Source organism: Saimiri boliviensis, chromosome 12 (assembly GCF_048565385.1).
Source record: "Saimiri boliviensis isolate mSaiBol1 chromosome 12, mSaiBol1.pri, whole genome shotgun sequence".
In the NCBI taxonomy this organism is placed as follows: domain Eukaryota; kingdom Metazoa; phylum Chordata; class Mammalia; order Primates; family Cebidae; genus Saimiri; species Saimiri boliviensis.
The window spans coordinates 27,803,373-27,824,164 of record NC_133460.1 but is presented as its reverse complement, the minus strand read 5'-3'; the positions used below and the strand labels follow the sequence as shown (position 1 = coordinate 27,824,164).

Sequence of the window (20,792 nt, the reverse complement as noted above, 5' to 3'; positions counted from 1 at the left end):
GGCTTGTGATGTCTTCAGCTGATAGGGCACTGGGGAAGTGATGCTATGTGACCCCTGACACTAACTCACAGTAGGCAGCGGTGATGTCCTTGTCCGCTGGGAGACGGTGGAGCCCCACCACTTGCTACCCTGAGGCTGCCATGCTGGAGAAGCTACGTGTAGGAGCTCAGGGGACAGTCCCGGTTGAGCCTGGCCTTTCAGCCATCTCACCAGGTGCCCAATGTGTGAGTGAAGAGGCATCCAGGTGATTCCAACCCTCTGCCCTAGAGTCACCCCAGCCTTCAGGTCTTCCCAGCTGAGTCCCCGCAATTGTTGGAGCAGAGATAAGCATCTTGCTGCGCCCGCCAGAACTGACCCACAGAATCCGTACACATTATACATGAGGGTTTTACGCCACTGGCTCTGGGGTGGTTTGAAAGGTGGCAGTTGTACCTGGGAGCCCACCCTGTATAGAAAGGTGAGGAAACTGAGTGAGGCTCAGAGAGAGAGTAAGCAACTCAGTCACTGATACAGTTTGGATGTCCCCTCCAAATCTCATGTTGAAATGTGATCCCCAGTGTTGGAGGTGGGGCCTGGTGGGAGGTGTTTAGGTCAGGGGGCGGACCCCTCATGGCCTGATGCTGTCCTCACCGTAGTGAGCTCTGATGGGCTCTGGTTGTTTAAAGTGTGTGGCACCTCCCCTCCACCTCTTTTGCTCTCACTCTCACTACATGGTGTTGGCTCCCCCTTCACCTTCCGCCATGACTGTGAGCTCCCTCCAGAGGTCTCCCCAGAAGCTGAGCAGATTCCGGCACCATGCTTCCCATATAGCCTACAGGACTGTGAGCCAATTAAACCCCTTTCTAATAAATTACCCAGACTCACGTATTGCTTTATGGCAGCACAAGAATATCCTAACGCAGGCAAAGTCATGGAGCTGGCACAGGGCACAGCCAGAATCTGCCTCCCATCCGAGTGAACTCAGAGCCCACTGTTCCCATCTCCCTGATCGGCCTGGTTCCTGGGCACACGCTTACCCCTCAGGGCCATGGTTTGAGGGGAAGTTTGCAAACTGGAGCATGTTCGGGGGCGATGGTCCCAAACCAGGCTCCAGGAGGGACCACTGAAGGGACCAGGGACACTGGGCTTTGACAGAAGTCATTGTAGAATTTGTGGGCCTTCTTCAGATATCCAAAATGTTGTTACTGGGAATGAGCAAGTGTCGTGGCCATGGATAGCAGAGATGCGAGCTCAATGCGGCTGATTTTGGTTCAGGTAAAGCAAGAATTTTGCTTTGTCGCATTCATTGGAAGAAGACTGGGCCATGAAAGGACACAGTGAGCCCCCATATTTGGAGGCAGCCAAGTGCACCCTGAGGACCCAGGTGCTCCCTGAGTACACCTAATATACCCTGAGTACCCAAGTGCACCCCCAAGCACACCAAAGACCACCCCTGGGTGGATGCCAAGAAAGTAGTAGTCAGGCCGCAGGTTGGAACAGCACCAGCTGACTTTAAGTCCCTCTCTAACCCTGAGATACCAGGATGTAGCCTACACATCAGGAGGTGAACAGAATCTACCCTCATTTGTAAGGGTTGTCCCCAGGGTGGCCACGGGTGCAGGCCACCCAGTGTTCCCACGGGGAGATGCCCATGGGTGCTCAGGCTTCGTGGCTCCCCAAAGCTCTGTCTCTGACAAATTAAATTGGTCCTACTCTGGTCCCTGCTAAACATCCAAAGACACTTTGATTTGAATACAAATCTTTATTATTCTGAAAGCCCATGGCAAAGGCACCTCAGAATCTCCAGGTACCCAGTCTCAGCCGTTCAGTGGGGACAAGAGTGGTTCTGAGGGCATGGCCACGCCCTCCTGTGCTGCATGTGGAGGGGTGCAAGGCCAGGGCAGCTGACCCGGCCAGTGACCAGGGGTGCCCACGCATTTTAGGTTGAAACAGTGTCCTTGGGTCAGAACATTAATTGCTTATTAAGATGGTGAGAGAATTTTTGTCTATCTAGAGCCTAACTTTTTTAGATGAATGTTATGGCATCCCGGTTGGATGGATACGTGTTTCTCAGCTGCTGAGGGATGTGTGTTCTGAAACAAAAGGGCTCCCAGCCAGCTCTCCAGCTGCCTGATAGAGAAGCATATCGGCAAGATGCTTATTAAAAACCCATATTCCCTGGCCTCTCGTGTGGAGACCTTGCTTCAGTAGATGGGAGTGGCGCTGGGTCTGCATAACCTGTGCCCAGGAGATTCTGTGACCAGCTTGGGAAGCTCCTGTCCAGAGAGGAGGGGATGACCCATGAGCCCTCAGGACCCTCATGCCAAGGCACCTGTCGGGCTGCAGAAATGCTAAGCCTGGCATTGTGCTCACATTGGGAAATGACCTGGAAGAAGCTGGGAAGAGGAGTCCAGGCTGGTTCCACCTTCTGGCTCAGAAACCCAGCTGGAAAGCATTGGAAATAGGGAAATAGAAGACTGAAAGGCTGCCCCCACCCGAATCCCTGTCCATGGCCGAGGTTGAGTGAGAAGGCCTGGAGACTCTGGCTTCATGGCCTTTGCTCTTGTTCTTCTGTGCGTCAGGGGTCGCTGCCCACCAGGTTCAACAGGGCATTCTTGTAGTCGCCGCTGGTGTCTTCCTGTGAGCAGGAGATGCAGGAGCGTGAGAAGGGGCTTGTTTGTGCCCACTCTGCAACAGCGGCCGTGTTATTATGACTAAGAGCTGTGTCCCGGCTTAGACCTGGCCCAGCCCTCTGTGGTTCCTAAACCGCAGGATTTAGAAACCTTGTTTTTAATTTCAGGCTATTCCTTTGCATCTCCTTTTGATTCTCTTACCAACTACGAGCAGGATTAATGTGGAAAATGAATCAGAGACCGCTCCACTCCTAAACAAGGAAGGGGTGGGTGGCTCCCTCACCCGTCAGCAGTCATAGGGTTCCTCTATTTGGGAGCCGGGTGTATCTAGCCATTCATTTGCACAACATGATGCATCATTATTCAGCACCTGTTGTGGCAGCTTGGGAACCAAGGCTGAGAGTGGGGTGCCAGCACACACCTGGGGGCAGGGCCGGGGGTGGAGGGAGCCTGGACCATCATGCCCTGACTGTGTGGCGGAGGCAAGTCCCTTCACCTCTGCGGGCCTCATCTATGAAATGAGATTGATGCTGCACTGCCGAGCATCTTGCTGAGACGTGGTGAGGGCACAGGAGGAGAAAGGTGAACTGGTCTGCCCTGCGGCTGGCTCACGACGGGTCCACAGTTTGTCTCCTGATGAGGCTGACCTTGTGGTCCGATGGCTGGGGAGCCCTGTTTCTTAGCTACTGTTGGGTCCTGATGGGACTGGCTAGTCCAGGGTCTGTACACAGAGCTGGGAAATGGGCCAGGTCAGATCACCCAGATTCTTCTTCATGTGGTTGAGGATAGCGGAGCCAAGAGAGGGGAGTGGATTCATCTGCAGGGGCATGGTGAGTAAGGGGTAGGCTGGGGCTAGTCCCACTTTCCACATTCTGGAGCAGCTTAGATCTCATGGTTATTGTCTGTTTTTTCACTGTTTAGTAAAATTTGCCAGTTTTGAGCCTGAAATCTTGTTACAGGTTTTAAGCTACAGTTAAATTTTTTTTTAATTTTTTTCTTTCTAGACATGGTCTCACTCTGTCACCCAGCCTGGAGTGCAGCGGTGCAGTCCTAGCTCACCGAAGCCTTGGACTCCTGGGCTCAAGAGATCCTCCTGCCTTGGCCTCCCAAAGTACTGGGATTACAGGTGTGGGCCACCACGCCTGGTGATTTTACTATTTTGAAGATAATTTTTGTAATAGTTTTTAGAAAGAAAAGCATTAATTTTGTTTCCTTTTTCAAATACATGAATTCTACTTGGTTTATACATTTGCCTCTTAATTTCAATGCAGGAGTTTCTAACTTATATTAGTGTTGAAAACCATTTTTGCTTTAATGACATCTGTGGTCTACACTAAAAAGAAAATGTTTGGTGAACGTATTCACGATTCGAACTCAATTTTCTTAAGTAACAACATTAGATAAAATTTAAAGAGGGTGGCTTCCTGTATCTCTAGAAATCTCTCTGTTGCTGTAGTTACCATGTGTGGCTGGAAGGGCTAATGACAGCCAGCTCGGACCTTCTGCAGGTGAGAGCAGCAGTCCAGGCTGGTATGTGCCTTGCTCTCCTGTCTCCTGACAAGATTGGCTGGGGAGCTTACAGTGAAACCAAGAATAATTCCAACTCTCCCTCTCCCCTGCCCACCTGCTGCCCCACATTGAAACATTTGGAAACAGAAGTCTTTTCAGCATAATGTCAGCTATGTGTTTCTTGAAAAGTGCACTTAACAAGGACATTTGCAGAAGAGCCAGAGACTTGACTTAGTAACCAAAGAAGGCTTGGGGATATATTTGTCCTAATGTGACTTCTGCTGATGAAATCATCAAGACCTCAATTTGTAGACACCCCTGGTGAGCTGCTTTTCCCAATTATCTCAGTGTGATAATCACTCTATGTTTTGAAGGCTCCAGAACTTTTGCTAATTGGAATCTGGTTAGGCAGTCTATTGGTGCTCATCTGACTTATCTCCTTAGAAGTTGGCTGTCAGGACTATTTAAATCTGGATTTGAATGGCGGTCCCGATTCTTACCAGACTAGTTCCTCTCATTGACTCTTCAGAGGTGGCTTGTTCTGCAAGGATTTGGTGTCTTTTCCAAGGAGTAATCATAACTCAAATTCAAAACCAGCTTTCTGAGTGGGACACAGGGGAGCCTCCATGCCTTGATCTGTCCATCTGCCCTCCACCCCCCACTCCCTTCAGGCTCCAGCCACACTGACCTGTGCTGTCCCCTGTGCACACCACATGGTAATCAATGCAAGCGAATGGTGCCCACTGGGAAGGGTGGGGCCCATGTGGCATTGGCCACAGCCTCCAGGTCTCCTGGAATGTCTAGGTTTCAGGCTGGCCTCATCATTGGGAATGCTTGGCTTACCATGATCATGCTGCTGAGGGTCTTGCCATACATCTTCTTGAAGTGACACTTGATAAGATTTAAGTCAATCTCGCTCCTTGAAACGATGTTCCTTATCAGGGTCCCATCACGCGTCCCTGCTCCCTGGGCAAGACAGCGGCCATCAAGAATCCTGCCTCACCTTTACTGTCCATCTCTGAGTAATGGACAAATCTGTGTGGTTGGGTTCTGGGGCTTTTAGAGGGAAAAAGATGCTGAAAGGAGCCTGTGCTTCAGCTGGGGAAGCATTAGGAGGGATGCTTTGGTGGCTTAGGGTGTCCACTTCCTCAGCCCCTTCTCACCCACTGCCCATAGCTCTTCCTTTGTGATGCCAAGTGCTCCAAAATGCCATATATTTGGTTTGCCACATCGGATCCTAGACACAAAATACTCACTGCTCCAGGAACAAGACTTCCTCCTAGAGCAGCAGCACCAGTCAGCTCGGCCAGGAATTTCACAGGCAGGCCCTTCCTGCTCACCTTCGTCCCTGACCAGGGTGAGCTGGTCTTAGGTCAGCCGGGGCCACATGGCCAAGGGAATCACATGCCTTCTCTCCTTTTCTGGGCAGAGGTGGCCAGAGGGCTTGGGTTTTGGGTGTGGAACTAACTTCAGGAGATATCAGCAACCATCAATTAGAGAAAATGGGCAATGATTTTAGTTTCAGGGAATTATTCACCTCCGGAGATGGAGTTTCCCTTTCCCAGCCTCGGTTTCACCTCTGAGAACTAAAATCTTTCTGATCCACAAGAAGTTGAAGGGTAAGAGAACTCCCCAGTGTGGAAGACAGTGGCAGCTTTCAGCTCCTTGGCTTTGCACTTGGTGCTATGTAGGGTGAATGTCAGGAGGCAGAAGACAGAACAGTTACCTTCATGGCGTAGTAGAGTCTCTCTGCAAAGTAGCTGTGGAGGTTTCGGGTGCATTTCACTGGCAAACAGGAAAGCTGTGTTAATGTCTGGAGCTGGGAGGTAGCATTGCCTACAACTTGATTTATTTACGTCTTGCCTTGGGCCCTAAGAATCAGTGTTGTGCAAGGCTTGGCATATTTCTTTGTGCCTTCTTTCCCAAAGTGAGAGGCTTTGTGTCAAGTGGCATGGGACAGGGAGGGAAGCCCGGGGCACTGGGCACAGCTCCAACGGCCCAGAGCAGGCAGGCAGAATGGTGAGATGTGAAATGCACTGGACTGTGGGTCTTGTCTGGAGACACCAGCTCAAGACCCTCTGAGGGCTGCTCAGACCCAGGGCAGGTCCTGGGCTGTCAACCCAGAGACACCTCCACCAAGAATCCAGCCACTCAGCTCCACAGAAGCACCACGGTTTGGTGGCTGCTGGCCTTAGAGTGCCCTCTGTCACTTATCAGCAGGAACCCTGCATTCTGGATTCCCATGTGGTAAGTGGAGCTTGGCCTTGGAAGACTAAGGCATTTGGGGGTATCTGGTCAGAGAGTGGGCCCCACAATTGCCCTCATGGCATCTGGGTGGGGAAGGTTGGTGTTTTCACCCAGGGCTGCAGACGGAGTGTGGGCTTTGAGTGAGGTAGGCCTGTGTTCACCCCTTGCTTTGATGGTGCTGTATGACTTCATTACACGACTCCCTGACTCATCTGGGAAGGGAGACTGAGGTAAGGCTTCAACGGGAAATGAATAGGAAGGCCCAGTACAATGCGGCACTGCATGGTTTCACTGTACCCTGCTGGCAGAGGAATTCACGGAGGAATCCCTTCATTCATGGGAGGTTCAGGCCAGATCCAGAGGTGGACTTTGGAAGCTGAGATTGGAGCAGGGGTGTGATTAGATGCCCCAGCATAGACCAGATTGTATCACAGCAGCCAAGGCTAGCTGAGGTGTCTCAGATGGCCCTGTCCACCCAGAGAGGCAAGGACACAGCAGGGAGCCTGCTGGCTGCTGGGCTCTGCACAGAGACAGCCTGGTGTGGAGGTGAGAGCTGCAGGCCGGGAGTCCCGACCGGGGCCCCGTGTGTAAGTGGGAGAAGAGATACCCCTCTGCCCGGATCTCAGCTTTCTACTCTGCAGTGACTCTTCCCATTGTGATCTCAGCCCTGGACCACATGAGAGCTCTGGAATGGGTCCTCCTGAGTGACCCTGACTTCCTGCTGTGAGGAAGGTCCTCAGTGTTTCTCAACATCAGACCATCCATCACTCAGTTTGGACTCAAGCCACACATCATTTTTTCTTCAACTGGCAAAGAAGGCAGGGGCCAGACTCCTGGCTCACGTCCGGAAAGGTGACTCTGTGCTGGTCAGGGCTTCACAATCAGAGCCAGAGTGCTCCCTGCGTGGCTGCCGTGGGTATGCACAGGGCTGGGGCTGGCATAATCACTGGTGTACGCATTTGTGTGGGCACACACAATGTCTCACACACTGTCTCTCTCACACACACTCCCACCCACACACTCATGCATCCACTCACACACTTACATTCACAAACATACATTGTCTTTCAAACACACACATCCCTACCCACACACTCACATCCCATCCATGCAGTCAGGCACACACACCCTCAGGTACACACACTCTCATACTCTCACTCACACTTTCATGCTCACACATTCTCATGCACACACTCATGCATGCACACACACACTCATGCACACACATCTTCATGCACACAGCCTCATGCACACACACACAGACACTCACACAGTCTTAGGAACACACACTTATGCACACACACTCTCATGCACAGTCTCATGCACACACACCCTTATGTACACACACACTCTCATGCACAGTCTCATGCATGCACACTCATGCACACACATGCACACACACACCCCATGCACACACATTCGCAAGCACACACCCCATACACACACCCTCATGCACACACCCTCATGCACACAGTCTCATGCACACAGTCTCATGCACACACTGTCATGCACATACAGCCTCATGCACACACTGTCATGCACATACAGCCTCATGCACACAGTCTCATGCACACACACTCTCATGCAGATACACTCATGCACACAGTCTCATGCACACACATCCTCATGCACACACACTCATGCAGACACACTCTCATGCATACACCCTCATGCACACACACCCTAATGCACACAGTCTCATGTACACACACTCTTGCAGACACATTCTTATGCACACACACCCTCATGCTCACACACTCTTATGCACACACAGGCCCACATCCTCATACACACATTCTCATGCACACACCCCTCATGCACACATTCATGCACACACCCCCTCATGCACACATTCATGCACATACACCCTCATGCACACACACACACACACTCTCACACACATACACTCGCACACACACTCATGCAGACACTCTCATGCACACAGACCCGCAGACACACACAGTCACACAGCAATGGATACCACGTGGGCAGCACAAAAAGTAATCCTCGGCAGCACACACTGGGACTCTAGGAGTGGAGTAGTCCCTAGGTCCTGGACTGAAGGGAACAGGTAGAGTGTGAGTTGGGTGGACATCTCCTGAAGGTGACACAGAGATTCTGTCTCTTGCGGTCACATCCCTAGGCCCTTTGTTTTTTGGTACTGCCCCATGGTGAGCCCTGTGGCCTGAAAAATGTACATGTCCCAGCTCTTACCCACAGTGAGCATGGCCTCCTCCAGCGAGCCGTGAGTCTCACTCTTGATGCTGTCCTCAATGCTCTTGTTGGCAATTTTCTCATACTCTTCAAACACTGTGGAGAGGGCTCTGCTCAGGGGATGGTCAGACCTCCTCATGTTGCCCTGAGTGTCTCGGATCAGAGACTGCACATCAATGTGTCACCCTGACCTCCCACTTGGTGGCCAGGAGAGTCCTGGGCTCCCTGGCTCTCTCCCTAACTCTAGACAAGGCAGAAGCACGAGGGAAAGGCTCATGGCCAGGGTACCCCCTGAGGCCCCAGCCCTACCCCTTCCCTCCCTGGTACCTCTCAGCAGGTGAGTGGCACTGCGCGTGCACAGGATGGTGATGAATTTCATCTCATCAGTCCCACGAATCTTCTCGCCTGCTGCATGCAAATCCTAGCATTGGGACAACCATGACAAGCCAGTGAGAGAAACCAGGGAGGTGAGGGATGGAGCCCCAGAGTCCCAGAGCTGCGGCCATGGCCAGCCCCGGTCCACTCTGCCAGGCCAGCATGCTCCTCTGCTTGGTCTTCTCTAACAGGGAACTCCCCTTTCTCTAGCAGCTCAGGCTTAGACTATTTTCTCCATCTTGGGCTACAAGGCGCTGTAGGAACTCCCAGTCCCCAGGCTTCCTTCTGCCAGCAGACAGACTTGCAGAGATCTGGACACATGTGTCCAGCACTGGGGCCCAGTGCCCCCAGGTTCATGGGCTGTTCCTACCGGGACAGAGCTTTAGTGCTCCCCCACCCTCAAGTCATGCTCCTTCCTCCTGAGTCTTCCAACACCCTCGCTTTTCTACCCAGACACTAAAGGGCAAAGTCCTATAGGGAGCTGAGCTGGGTGGGTCCCTGCCTAGTGTCAGAGAAAGGCCCCCACAGGCAGAGTCCAGATGGCAGGGCATGGGGGCCACATGGCCAGCTGGGTGCAGCCTCACCTGTGCGTCTTGGAGGGCCAGTCCTGGGTCCACAAAGCCACTCACATCATCCCTGCTGCCCTAGGAACAAAAGAGGTGGCTCTGTAAGGCAGGCTGGCGACCAGAGCAGCAAGGGCTGAGGGGGGAATCCTGGCCTTGGAGGGTAGGCGTGGCGCTGCTGCTTTTTGGCTGTGGAAACTTCAGCAAGCTGGTTATTCTCTTCCACCCTCGGTTTCCTTATCTGGAAAACTGAGGTGATAAGGACTGTCTGATACGGCTTGGGGGATTCAGGGAGCTAAGGTAAGCAAAGCACCTGGCATGATACCTGCAGGAAGGACCTGCTCTCCTCCCTCCTCCAGAAGGCTACACGGCTGAGTCAGGTCAGATGCGGGGGCCCTGGAGTAGGGACACTCTAACCATGCTGAGACACACACAATGAGCCCTGGCCACCAGGACTGTCCTATGCTCCTGCCCTGGAATTGGGACAGCCTAACCATGCTGAGACACACCCAATGAGCCCTGGCCACCAAGACTGTTGCATGCCCCTGCCCTGATTCTGGTGGCTCTGTTCAAGGGCCACTCCCTGGGATGGAGCTGTTGGGACCCACAAACCAAGGAGCTCCCAAGAGTCTGGGCCATGATACCTGCAGGAGGCACACGAGAATCCTCTCTAGGTAGCCACTTGTGTCTGCTTGGATGTCCTCCTCCAGGCTGGACCCATAATCTGCAAGGAAACAGGACCATGAGGTGCAAGCCGAGGCCGAGGGCCTACCTACAGCCTGCTTTCCTCCTTCCAGCCCCGCTCCCCACACTTCTCCTGATTAAAGCCTTCTAGGAAAGAAAGACCTTGGTGCAGGGCATGGATGCAATGCCTAGGTGTCCAAGTGGCAGACGGCTGTCACCTGGGTGGTGGTTCACAACTACAAGCGACATGGATTCTCAACCAAGCTCAAAGCACAAAGATGGACCAGGCCAGAAAGCCAGGCCAGGAACTGCCAATCAATCTCCATTTCATCTCAAGTCCTGGCAAAGCCAAAGCCTCCAGGAAAACTCCCCACTGCGTACACACGTGGAGGACTGGCTACAGCATGGGGTCCACACCCCCCCACTACTGCGGTCCTCAAGGGGAGAGAGTTTAGCTGACCGCATGCCTCTCTCCCCGTAAGAGAAGCTGGCGAGCTCACAGATTGAGTTTGAGTCATGTTCAATGTCACCATCAGGCCCAGGTATTGGCACACAGTAGGTGCTCAGCACCTGTTCGTGAAAAAGTCCCCAAAGGGTCCTTTCCAGTGAGGCCCAGGTTATTTCTTGGACCTTGTTCCCGGCTAGGCTGCCAAAGCTTGTGACCACTCCCGAGCAAGTCTTGAACTCGGACCCCTGCGCCCCACCCTCTGTGCCACCCCCTTACCTTCCTCGTACGCCTTCATTATCTCCTGCAGCTGCTTCTTGGTCCGAGAGGCCAGGATCTCAATGATGACGCCCTCCTTGGTTCCTAAGCCCTGTGGACAGAAACCTCTGCCTGCTGGAGTGCTCTGCCATGACCTCCTGCGCTGGCCACACTTTTATTCTCAAGATGCCTGAGCCTCAGGCTGGAACTCACTGCTCTGTCCCACTTGGAGAGGGAGGATGTGGTGAGAAAATCACATGCTTGTCTTCAGTGATGGACACTGAAGGCAGGTGCTGTGATGGGGAAGCCCTGTCTCAGCTCTCCCTCCTTAGCTGGGTGGTCTCAGACAGGCTGCTCCATGACGCGGAGCCTAAGCATCCTGATCCATAAACGGGAATAAGAAGCCTCCACTGTCCAGAAGGTGGATTAGGGAGCATGCGTGTAAAATTCCTGGTGCTGTCCATGCAGCAAGTGTCCTTTCAAATGAATGACTGTTATTACTGAGTCCCCATTTCCTATTAATCTGCAAAAACAAAGAGTAGTGAGAGGTAAAGGGAAACGTGGGGGACAGGGGCTGTGCCTGGGACTGAAGAGGTGGGTTTCCAATACTGCTCTACACCTGAGCTGGTGAGGTTTTGAGAAATACTGATTTGGCTTCATCACAGCCACTCAATGTGTCAGTCAGGAACCAGTGACTTCAGGTGATGGGTGCAGTTGGAGCAGCAGGCTACTGCTCACTGGGCCTGGCTACGGTCCACATGGCCATTCCAAACAGTGGTTCAAGGGGAGCTCTGGGCTGCCGGTGCCGGTCCCCGCATTGCCCTTATCCAGTCATGTGAGCACCCCTGCCCCTCCTCTGCCCTGCCTGACTGGTTACCTTCATGGCATCGTGCAGCTCCTTGGCTTCGTATCTGTATGGCGGGTACATAAGGGCCACAATGAGCCTCTCAAACTTGCCACTCAGCTCCGACTTCAAGGTCTCAGTGAGGTCCTAATGCAGGAACAGGGAAAGGTGATATTTATCATAAGCCAGGCCCACCTGAGTGCAGGCATCAGGGTAGTGGCTGGGCCCAGGGGGTTGGGTTAGATTCTGCACGGGCTCTGCCACAGGCAGGCTCGGTTTCTTAGACCAGCTCCTTAACTTCTCTGAGCATCAGTATCTTGACCAGTTACATGGAGATGAACGTGCTCCTGCTTCATCCCATTGCTCAAGGGGTTGATAGAGACGTGTGTGACCCAACTCAGCACTCACTGTGGTGCTAGGCACATCATAAGCTCTCAGTAAAATGGAATTGCCATTCCGAACTAGACCACAAGCTCTGAGTGTGGCATCCTCATAAAGTACCTGCCACTTGGGACTCAATGAATGAATGCATGCCTGAATTAAAAAATCTGTCTCACATGTGTCTCCTTCTCAGGGTACATGCTGCTACAAGGAGCCACCAGGCCACATCAGCTGATCTACAGAGTAGCAGAGAGATCAAGGCCTTTGTCAAATCTGGATTTTAATCCCCACTTTGTTGATTAGGGTCTCTGGGACCTTGGTTAACTATCTCTGAGCGTCCGATTCCCCAAATGTTTGAATGCAGAGAATAAATAGGGTATAGCTGTGAGGACTAAGAGAAGGAAATCGTAAAAATGCACACTGGGTTCTCAAGGAGATATTTGAGCTGATCTTCCTTCATTAACTCTCCAAACAAATGATTTGATCACTAGAGGCTTCAGGCAACCATGGCTAGGCACGTATTTAATCTTGTGTTTACTGTATACCCCCACATGTCGGGCTTTGTCCTGGCAGGGAGGGCAAGTGGGAGGAGAAACCAAGGGTCTGGCATTCTTGCTCCCGGCTCTTAGCACTCCCAGGTGGCAGAAGGGACGAGGTGTGGGTGCAGGCAGCTCCACTGAGGAGAGTGTGGCTGCGCCCTAGAACAGAGCGAAGCCAGGCTTTCATGCCTGGGGTGTGGGAAAGAGAAGGGTGGTCTGGGTCCTGGGGGTAGGGTGAGCTAACCTGGGGGCAGGGAGACAGAGCTCCAGTGGGGCCTGTCGGGTGCCTGAGAAGGAACGCAGTGAGGAAGAAGGAGGTGGGAAAGGAGGCAAGGAAGGCCAACCCCAGGCCTGGGCTCTGACACCTAAAAGTAGGTCTGCCAGATAAAACACTGGATGGCCAGTTACATTTGAATTTCAGATAAAGAACAATTGTTTTAGTGCAAGCAGGTCCTATGTGCCCATGCTGCCAGTGGGCTGACTCTAGGGGAAGGTCGTCCAAAATGGAGCTGCCCCCAGGCTGTACCCCCAACCCCAAAGCTCACCTCTTCCCACCCCCACCAGCCTTCCCCTTGCCTTGCCGAACTGAGCCTTGAAGGACTTGGCGATCTGCTGCCGCTGCGTGTTGCTCCTCCTGGTGAGCACATCGATGATGGCCTGCTCGTTGGTCCCTGTAAAGATACAGAGTGAGTGACCCCGCTACACCCAGGGGCACAGGTGAGGGCCGGGGAGGGGAAGGCGAAGGCAGCCGCTTGGTGGCTGAGCGGTGAGGACACGACACCTGGATAGCTCCAAACCCCTGGACCATTTTTTGTGGTGTAAACAAGGCCCTTAGGAAATCTGGCTCCCCATTTTTCACACCCATACCCTAATGTTGGCGTATGCCTAGGCTCAGCCTCACAAGATAGAATTGAAGCCTGGGTGGCTCCAGACATCAGCCTGAGCCTTAGAAGCTTGGCCGAGTGAGACCTCCTTTGTGTTGGTTGCAGTAGGGGAAGGTGAGGACTGAGTCCAACCTCTGGATCCGAGGCCTGGCCCAGCAACGGCACGGCATCGGGCAGCAGGCCTGATCTCCCTGGGCCTCTGTTTCTCGTGTGGGAAGTGGAGATAACTGTAAAGGCTTCACAGAAAGCAGAGGATGTGAGAACGTTTTCTGGGCTCCTCAGAGTGGGAGTTCTCGTTGATACCCCCCATCCTTGGGCAGAGCCGGCTAAGGGGTCGGCCCCAGCTGGGGTGGGGTCAGGCAGGATGTATGCTCTGCTCGCAGGTCAGGAGGGCTTTCTGGGTGAGTTTTAAAATCTGGCCTCAGTCCAGCCCTCGCCCACTCACGGAAGTGCTGAGGGTGGCACTGGGCAAGTGTTGGAGATGGGAAGGGAGCCGGCTCCAGGGCCATTGACATGGGGCAGGAGGGCCCTGAGTCAGCCCGACAAACTCCCCGCACCCCACAGCCCCACCAGCCCTGTGCCTGGCATCATACAGCACCATCCCCTTCATACTTCATGTGACACATAAGACCCAGAATTCTTGGGGCCACTTCACAAGTGACAGAGCTCCGACTGACGGGAAATCACTCACAGGAACACACAGATGACCTCCCACCCCCATTACCCAGGGCGGAGCAACATCCCCCTGTCCAGTTTTGCGGGGTGGGTGCTGACTGCACTGCAGAAATGTGGGCCTGTGTGATTCTCTGGGTAGTGGAGTCAGTCTGAGAGTATCGTGGGACACCCCAGCTCCCCAGATGTCCCCTGGCACCCACTTTCCAGGGCTGTGGGCTTGGGGTCTTGAGCAGAGGTGGCAAGGCTGCCGAAGCCCACTCACCGATCCCCTTCATGGCTTTGTAGAGGGTCTCTGCATCAGGGTCTGGGTTGAAGTGGGAGCTGCTTTTCACTGTGATGCCCTCCTGTTCAACCTGCAAGAGAACCAGGCTTGTTCAAAGCAGGCAGGGACAGGGAGGGCAGCTCAGGCTCCTGGTCCCCACCTTGTAGTCTGCCCTGACAGGGTGAGCCCCTTCCCTGGGCACGGAGATGTCAGCCCTTGCAGGCCAGTGCTCAGCCCTTCAGCCCTTTGGCCAACAAGCTCCTCTGGCAGAGTAGCCAGAGCCAGAGCTTGTGAGGAGAAGCCATGAAACCTTTCCTGTTCCTGCGTGTGCCATCTGAGGGCAGACAGCGGCTCCAGCCACACCTAGCTCCCTCCAGCATCATCCACAGGCAGCAGGAAGGGACACACTCACCCAAAGTTAGGAAAAGAACGCTTAAGCAAAGGCTTCCTGGAGCTGAATGCGCCACCTTCAGAGCATGCAGATGAGGCTGGGAGGCCAGGCATGGCTCTGCCTTTCTGAGGAATGGTTTGAGCTCAGTCTGCCCTCTTCCTGGGGAGTTGGGACTTACAGAAACTTAGAGGGTAGGGGCCCAGCATCCTGACAGCTCAGGGTGTTTGCAAGTCCAGAGGCCCATGGGGCTCAGAGCGTCAGGTTTAGAAAAACCCACAAGATGCTGTGCAGATTGTGAAATAAACCCAATAACCAAGTACCTGAGCCCTTGACTTCCAAGCCTCCAGTTCAGAGCTTGCCTGGGGGCTCTTTAAACTTGTGCCCTGCAGAATTTCTCAGATGCTTAAGATGGACGACCCCTCATAAGTATGTTTTGGGTGGAGGGATGGTAGAGTGTGGAGGAATATTGGAGATAGATACTGAATTAGAGGGAGACTCAGAGATCCTCCAGGATGAAAAGTTTAGTCCCGTACAGTCTGGCTTTCCACTTACCTGTTCACTTATTCCTTCCATCACCTCCATCATTCACCCATCTACTTTCCCACCTACCCGCTTATCCATTTCACTACAACAGCCATCCATCCATCTATCCACCCACCCATCCAGTTATGCATGCATGCATGCATGCATGCATGCATGCATGCATCCATCCATCCATCCATCCATCCATCCATCCATGCATCCACCCACCCACCCATCCATCCACCCACCCATCCAGCTATGCAACAACCATTCCACCCATTCATCTATCCATCCATCCATCCATCCATCCATCCATCCATCCATCCACCCACCCACCCATCCACCCAGCTATGCAACAACCCTTCCACCCATTCATCTATCCATCCATCCATCCATCCATCCATCCATCCACCCACCCACACCCACCCACCCATCCAAGCCCCGGATTAGGTTCTGAAAATAGAGAGATTCCCACGGATGGTATATCTGTAAGGATCTTTTGAGTAAGAGGTAAGGATCCTTTGAATAAGAGGTAAGACTTTTTCGGAACCCTTTGCTTGAATTTCAAATGTTTGGTGACAGCTTTCTGAGTCATTTCTTAGCGCTATGTTTCACAGCAGAAATAGCTAGAAATAATTCCCATGGAAATTCCATTCAGAGAGAGCCAGTCTGGCCCCAGATATTGCCCAGCTGTGTGCACACACACGATCCCTTGCTTGTGGTAACACTCTGCTATTACTCCTCCTAGCACTTGGAGCCCCTTGTGTATGCCGGGCCTGGACCAGGTGCTTTAGATGCAATGCTTACATCATGGCTTCCTCAACAGTTGTGCTAGGTAAGTACTGATGCCTCACTTTACAGAAAGGAAGCTGGACTCCCTTACACAGCTGGTAAGCAGTGCTGCTGGGACTTCACTTGCAACCTGACTCAGAAGCTGAGCTCTGTCTGCCTCCCCTGCCCTATTGATGACTCAACCTTTCCCAGGCAATGAGTGTTCCTGGAATGTTCCACTGAAGGAAGCTTCACCCACAGGAATGCAGGTGGTTTGTGAATGTGGGAGGCGTCTCAGCCCTCAGTGGCTGCCAGCTTCCCTCTGCCCTGGCACTCAGGGGGCTGTGGTGCATGAGCAAGTGGCCAGGCTGTGTGACTGCATCCCTGAGGAGCATGCCGTCCAGCAGGGGTGCGGTAGGGCTCAAGTGCAGCATTTGTAAGCAGCTCCCCAGCTGGTTCTGATTTTGCTGCATTGAGAAGCCTCCACCTCACTTTCCACTCTAAGGTTTTAGAAAATAAGGGGCAATGTTCTGGGAATCGGACCCCTGGTTATCAGTGTGGAGTCCTGGAGCTCAAGACCCCCTGCTGAGGAAAAAGGGCCAGCCTCAGGCCCCTGCAGGGTCTTACCCAGGGCAGTGCTAGTCCAGACAGGCACATTTTCACTGTAAAGGTGACTCAGACCATCCTGTACCTACATTTATTAATATAACTTGTTCTGTGACAGGCGCAGGGGAGCTGCCGCACCTTGGCCTTCCTCCTGGTATGCGGCTGCTCAGAGGCCTGGGAAATGGGTTTGTCTCTACAAGAGAGACACAGAGGAAAAGGCAACACCAAAATGAGAGGCGCAGAGGGGCCCTGCCTGTAGACAGAGCTCTCTCCAGTGGCTCCCTCATCCCCTCCCATCCTGTTCCTGGTCCAGCTTTGTGTTCAGAGGTCACTGGGTCCTTGCTGGCAGCTCAGCTGTCGCAGGTGGGGTCTGCCTGTGAACTGCTGTCCCAAGCCAGCTCTCGCATGGGGCATGGATGTCCAGGGTACAGTTTTGGCCCTGGAGTCAGGCTGTTCAGATTTTCGCCCAGACTCCAGCACTAACTAGTGAGTTTGGGCACCTGACTAGCCTACTTTTTCTCATCTGTGGGTGAGGATACTAGTACCTACTTCATAGAATTCTTGTGAGGCTCAAGGGAGATATTGAAAGTGAGGTGCTCAGAGGAGTGTCTGGCACACAGTAGGGGCTCAGTGAGTGCCACAGTGATCCTGCCAGTTTGACAGAGCCCTTTGTCCAGCTGAACTGGGCGCAAGTCCAGTGTCAGACTGCCTTCACCAGCACCTGACTTTGGAAACCGTCCAGCACTGGGCTCTCCCAGCCACATCCACCTCCTCAAAGGCAGGTTTCCAGCAGCCCACCTCACCCTGGCTTCCTCTGTGTCCCGCCTGTTCAGAGTCTAGCATGTCTGACCCTGAGAGCCCCTGCCTGGGTTATGACATCTATGACCAAGAGATTCCCTGAAGCTGGATAAGCCTGGATCCCCTATGAAAGCTCACAGAGAGCCTGGGGCTGTGCAAAGAGACCCCAGTGCTCTCTCACCAGAGGCTGGCTGAGAGACCTTAGCAAGTCACTCAGTGTCTCTGAGCCTCCATTTCTTCATCTGCAAAACAGAAGTGCAGCCCTGACGTCCTGAGGCTGCCTGTGAGGAAAGGAAGAGGGTGTACAGAGCTGGCAGCTGGGAGATGTCGTCTCTGTCCCCTTCTGGATATGCAGCTCCTTAGCACAACAATGGCCTCAGGCTCAAGCATAGATGGAAAGCTCCTGAGAACCCATCAGTTCTGCTGGGGGTGGGCTGCACTGAGCCCCTGGTTCGTCAAGACTCAGCAGGCCAGGGCCTCCTGCTTCCTCTTTCCCTCTCCAGTCTTTGATCTCCAAGGTGAAGGCATTGATGGGTCCCCAACAGCAGGTTTAGATTACTCTCCCACTCAAAGCCCTTCCATGCCTTCCCACTGCCCTTAAGGTAAAGCCTGATCTCCTCAGCCTGCCATGCAAGGCCTTTCAGGACCTGGCCCTGCCTGCTTCCCTAGGTCTGTCTCCTGAACCCGGACCCTCGGGCTGTGCTGAGCCAAGCTCCCCGCCCTCTGAGCCTCTGCACGCAGTTCCCTCTGCAGGCGCAGTATGCCTGATTCCCCCCAAATGCACACGCGTGTGCACCCCACACACATTTATACACATGACTCAACCGTGACACCCCTCCTTCGAACGGCCCCACCCCTGCAGGGGTCCCTCCCCTGGACTCCTCTCAAACCTCAGCTTCCCCCCGCATTTCCAGATTTCTTCATCGGCCTGTCCCCTGGCCCAGGTCCCGGCCTGCGGTGGGTGCTCTAGGCCTGCACTCTAGGCCTGGGACTGTTTCTTCTCGCCTCCTCCCTGCCCTCCATGCTTGGCTCAGCAGGCAGCCAAAGGCTCCCTCACATCTCTCAGGCCTCCCTGGTGCCCAGCACCCAATGCTGTGCAGGAGCCCAGCTCTCCCGCCAGCTCCTGCTTACCCAGGCTTTCCACCAGGCCATCTTGTTCTCCTCGGAGGCAACTTTCCTGGGGAGATGAAGAGACACAAGTCAGCCTCTGCTGGGACTCCACAGGTCTGGCTCCTGGGGCTGAGGATCAAGCAGGCTGCTCACTTGGGTGTGGGGCTGCAAGCCTGCCCCAGGCCGCACCCAGCACCACACCTGCCTGCCGCCCCCTTGCCCTGGGGCTCTGCTTGGCTTTGGGTGTCTCCTGTGGCTCCCAGGCCCCACCCAGACACTGTCCAGGCCTGCACTGGGGAATTACGAAACTCACTGCCAGATACTTGGGCTGTGGCTGTTACGCATATGGGAAATTCTTAGTTCCAGCCTGCGAAAGCCCCACTCAGTAAACACAGCTGTAGTATTGCACTGTTTTTACTGGACCTTGATCACATCACAAAGAATGTGTCCCTTCACAAGCTTGTACACAATGGACACAATGGGAAGCTCAGCAAAGGACGCAGAGGGACAGCCGCCTCCCTTCACTGGGATGGCCATGTCTAGAAACCTTTTAATCACTCCTGAGAAGTAGGAATGGGTTCAGTGCATGAGAATAAGAAACAGAGGCTCCAGGGTTGAGACAGTTTGCCCAAACCACTCCTCTTGTGGGAAGCACAGTTGCCATGCCCCAGGTCTCCTGCCCTCCCGTGGGCCCCCAGGAGACGCTGGCTGCCAAGAGAAGGAGGAAGCCTCCTGAGCAGAGGTTAATTATTGCCACTCCAGGATTTGCCCACCCTGGGGTCCCTGCCAGGAATGTTTCCCCAGCGCCACCCTCCCCACGCCCCCCCACAACCAACTGTCTCCTTCCCACCATTCAGCAAACACGTCCTACCTCCAGGACCAGCCCCTTCACCCCAGGCAGGTCTCCCATGGGAATAACACCCTGGGTGGGGAGTGGTTTGTTTTCCATGCAGTGCAAGCTTGGAGGTAACAGACAAGAATGTCCTGTGAAGTGAAATGCTCAGCATCCTGACCCCGGGTCCAGTGCCCTTTAGGGAGCAGATCCCATAAGTGCCGAGGCAGGAGCAAAAGGCCTCAGCCTATTTCCATATAAATCATGAAGAAGAAAGTAACTAGAAAGATAACCCTAGTCGTTATTAGGTATTATTCATATGTGATCTTACTTATTCCTAGGTGATCTTCATTCTTTTACGAATGCCTCTCAGGTCGGAAGTGTGAACCTGGGGTGACACTGTGAAATGAATGACACTAAGGCAAGACGCTTTAAGCCCTCTGTCATGCCCGCATAAGGGCTGCTGGAGGGCACTTTGGCTGTGTGGCAGTGCCAGCGCTGGAAAAGTGCTCGCTGTTTAACCAGCTAGGCGAGAAGACGTCCAAAATGGCCGAGACGTCTCCTTCCTGGGGGAGTTAGGAGAAAACTCCATCTCTCCAAGCTCTTGTGGTAGGACTGACGGCTGTCAGGTAGGTCCATGGACATCCGGGGGTTTAACTGTCTATGTGATGCTGTGCTTCAGGGGTCGCGTTCCATGTCGACTCATGTTCTGATCTGCACCTGGTTCCTTTTGTCTTAGAAAAGATAATCGGCCGGGCGCGGTGGCTCAAGTCTGTAATCCCAGCACTTTGGGAGGCCGAGGCGGGTGGATCACGAGGTCGAAAGATCGAGACCATCCTGGTCAACATGGTGAAACCCCGTCTCTACTAAAAATACAATAAAACTAGCTGGGCATGGTGGCGCGTGCCTGTAATCCCGGATACTTAGGAGGCTGAGGCAGGAGAATTGCCTGAGACCAGGAGGCGGAGGTTGCGGTGAGCCGAGATCGCGCCATTGCACTCCAGCCTGGGTAACAAGAGCGAAACTCCGTCTCAAAAAAAAAAAAAAAAAAAAAAAAAAAAAAGAAAAGATAATCAGTAATAGTAATATAAACCCTAATGTTTTAGTTCTTTCTTGATAAGTACGGAAAAAGTGCTGATGCATTATGCTCCTTACCTTAATTTGGGTGCCAGAAATTCCTGAGCCCCTACCTGAATGACATGTGATGTACTTGACCCTACCACCGCCACACCTTACCTACGGTGCCCCGAGGCTCCGACCACCAAGGCCA

General features: G+C 53.4%; 1 protein-coding gene across 1 annotated transcript; it reads right to left on the bottom strand.

The window, feature by feature from the left end:
* Positions 1 to 1,721: 1,721 nt before the first annotated feature.
* On the bottom strand, positions 1,722 to 18,975 carry LOC101035584 (annexin A8). Its single transcript, XM_010340576.3, has 13 exons — positions 18,892 to 18,975; positions 18,712 to 18,757; positions 14,493 to 14,583; positions 13,248 to 13,342; positions 11,785 to 11,898; positions 10,929 to 11,019; positions 10,165 to 10,244; positions 9,542 to 9,601; positions 8,910 to 9,003; positions 8,583 to 8,678; positions 5,848 to 5,906; positions 4,965 to 5,087; positions 1,722 to 2,617 (listed from the first exon to the last, which is right to left on the bottom strand). Exons 2-13 carry the CDS (start codon positions 18,730 to 18,732, stop codon positions 2,558 to 2,560), a joined length of 984 nt encoding a protein of 327 aa, XP_010338878.1. The 5' UTR covers positions 18,733 to 18,757; positions 18,892 to 18,975; the 3' UTR covers positions 1,722 to 2,557.
* Positions 18,976 to 20,792: the final 1,817 nt, after the last annotated feature.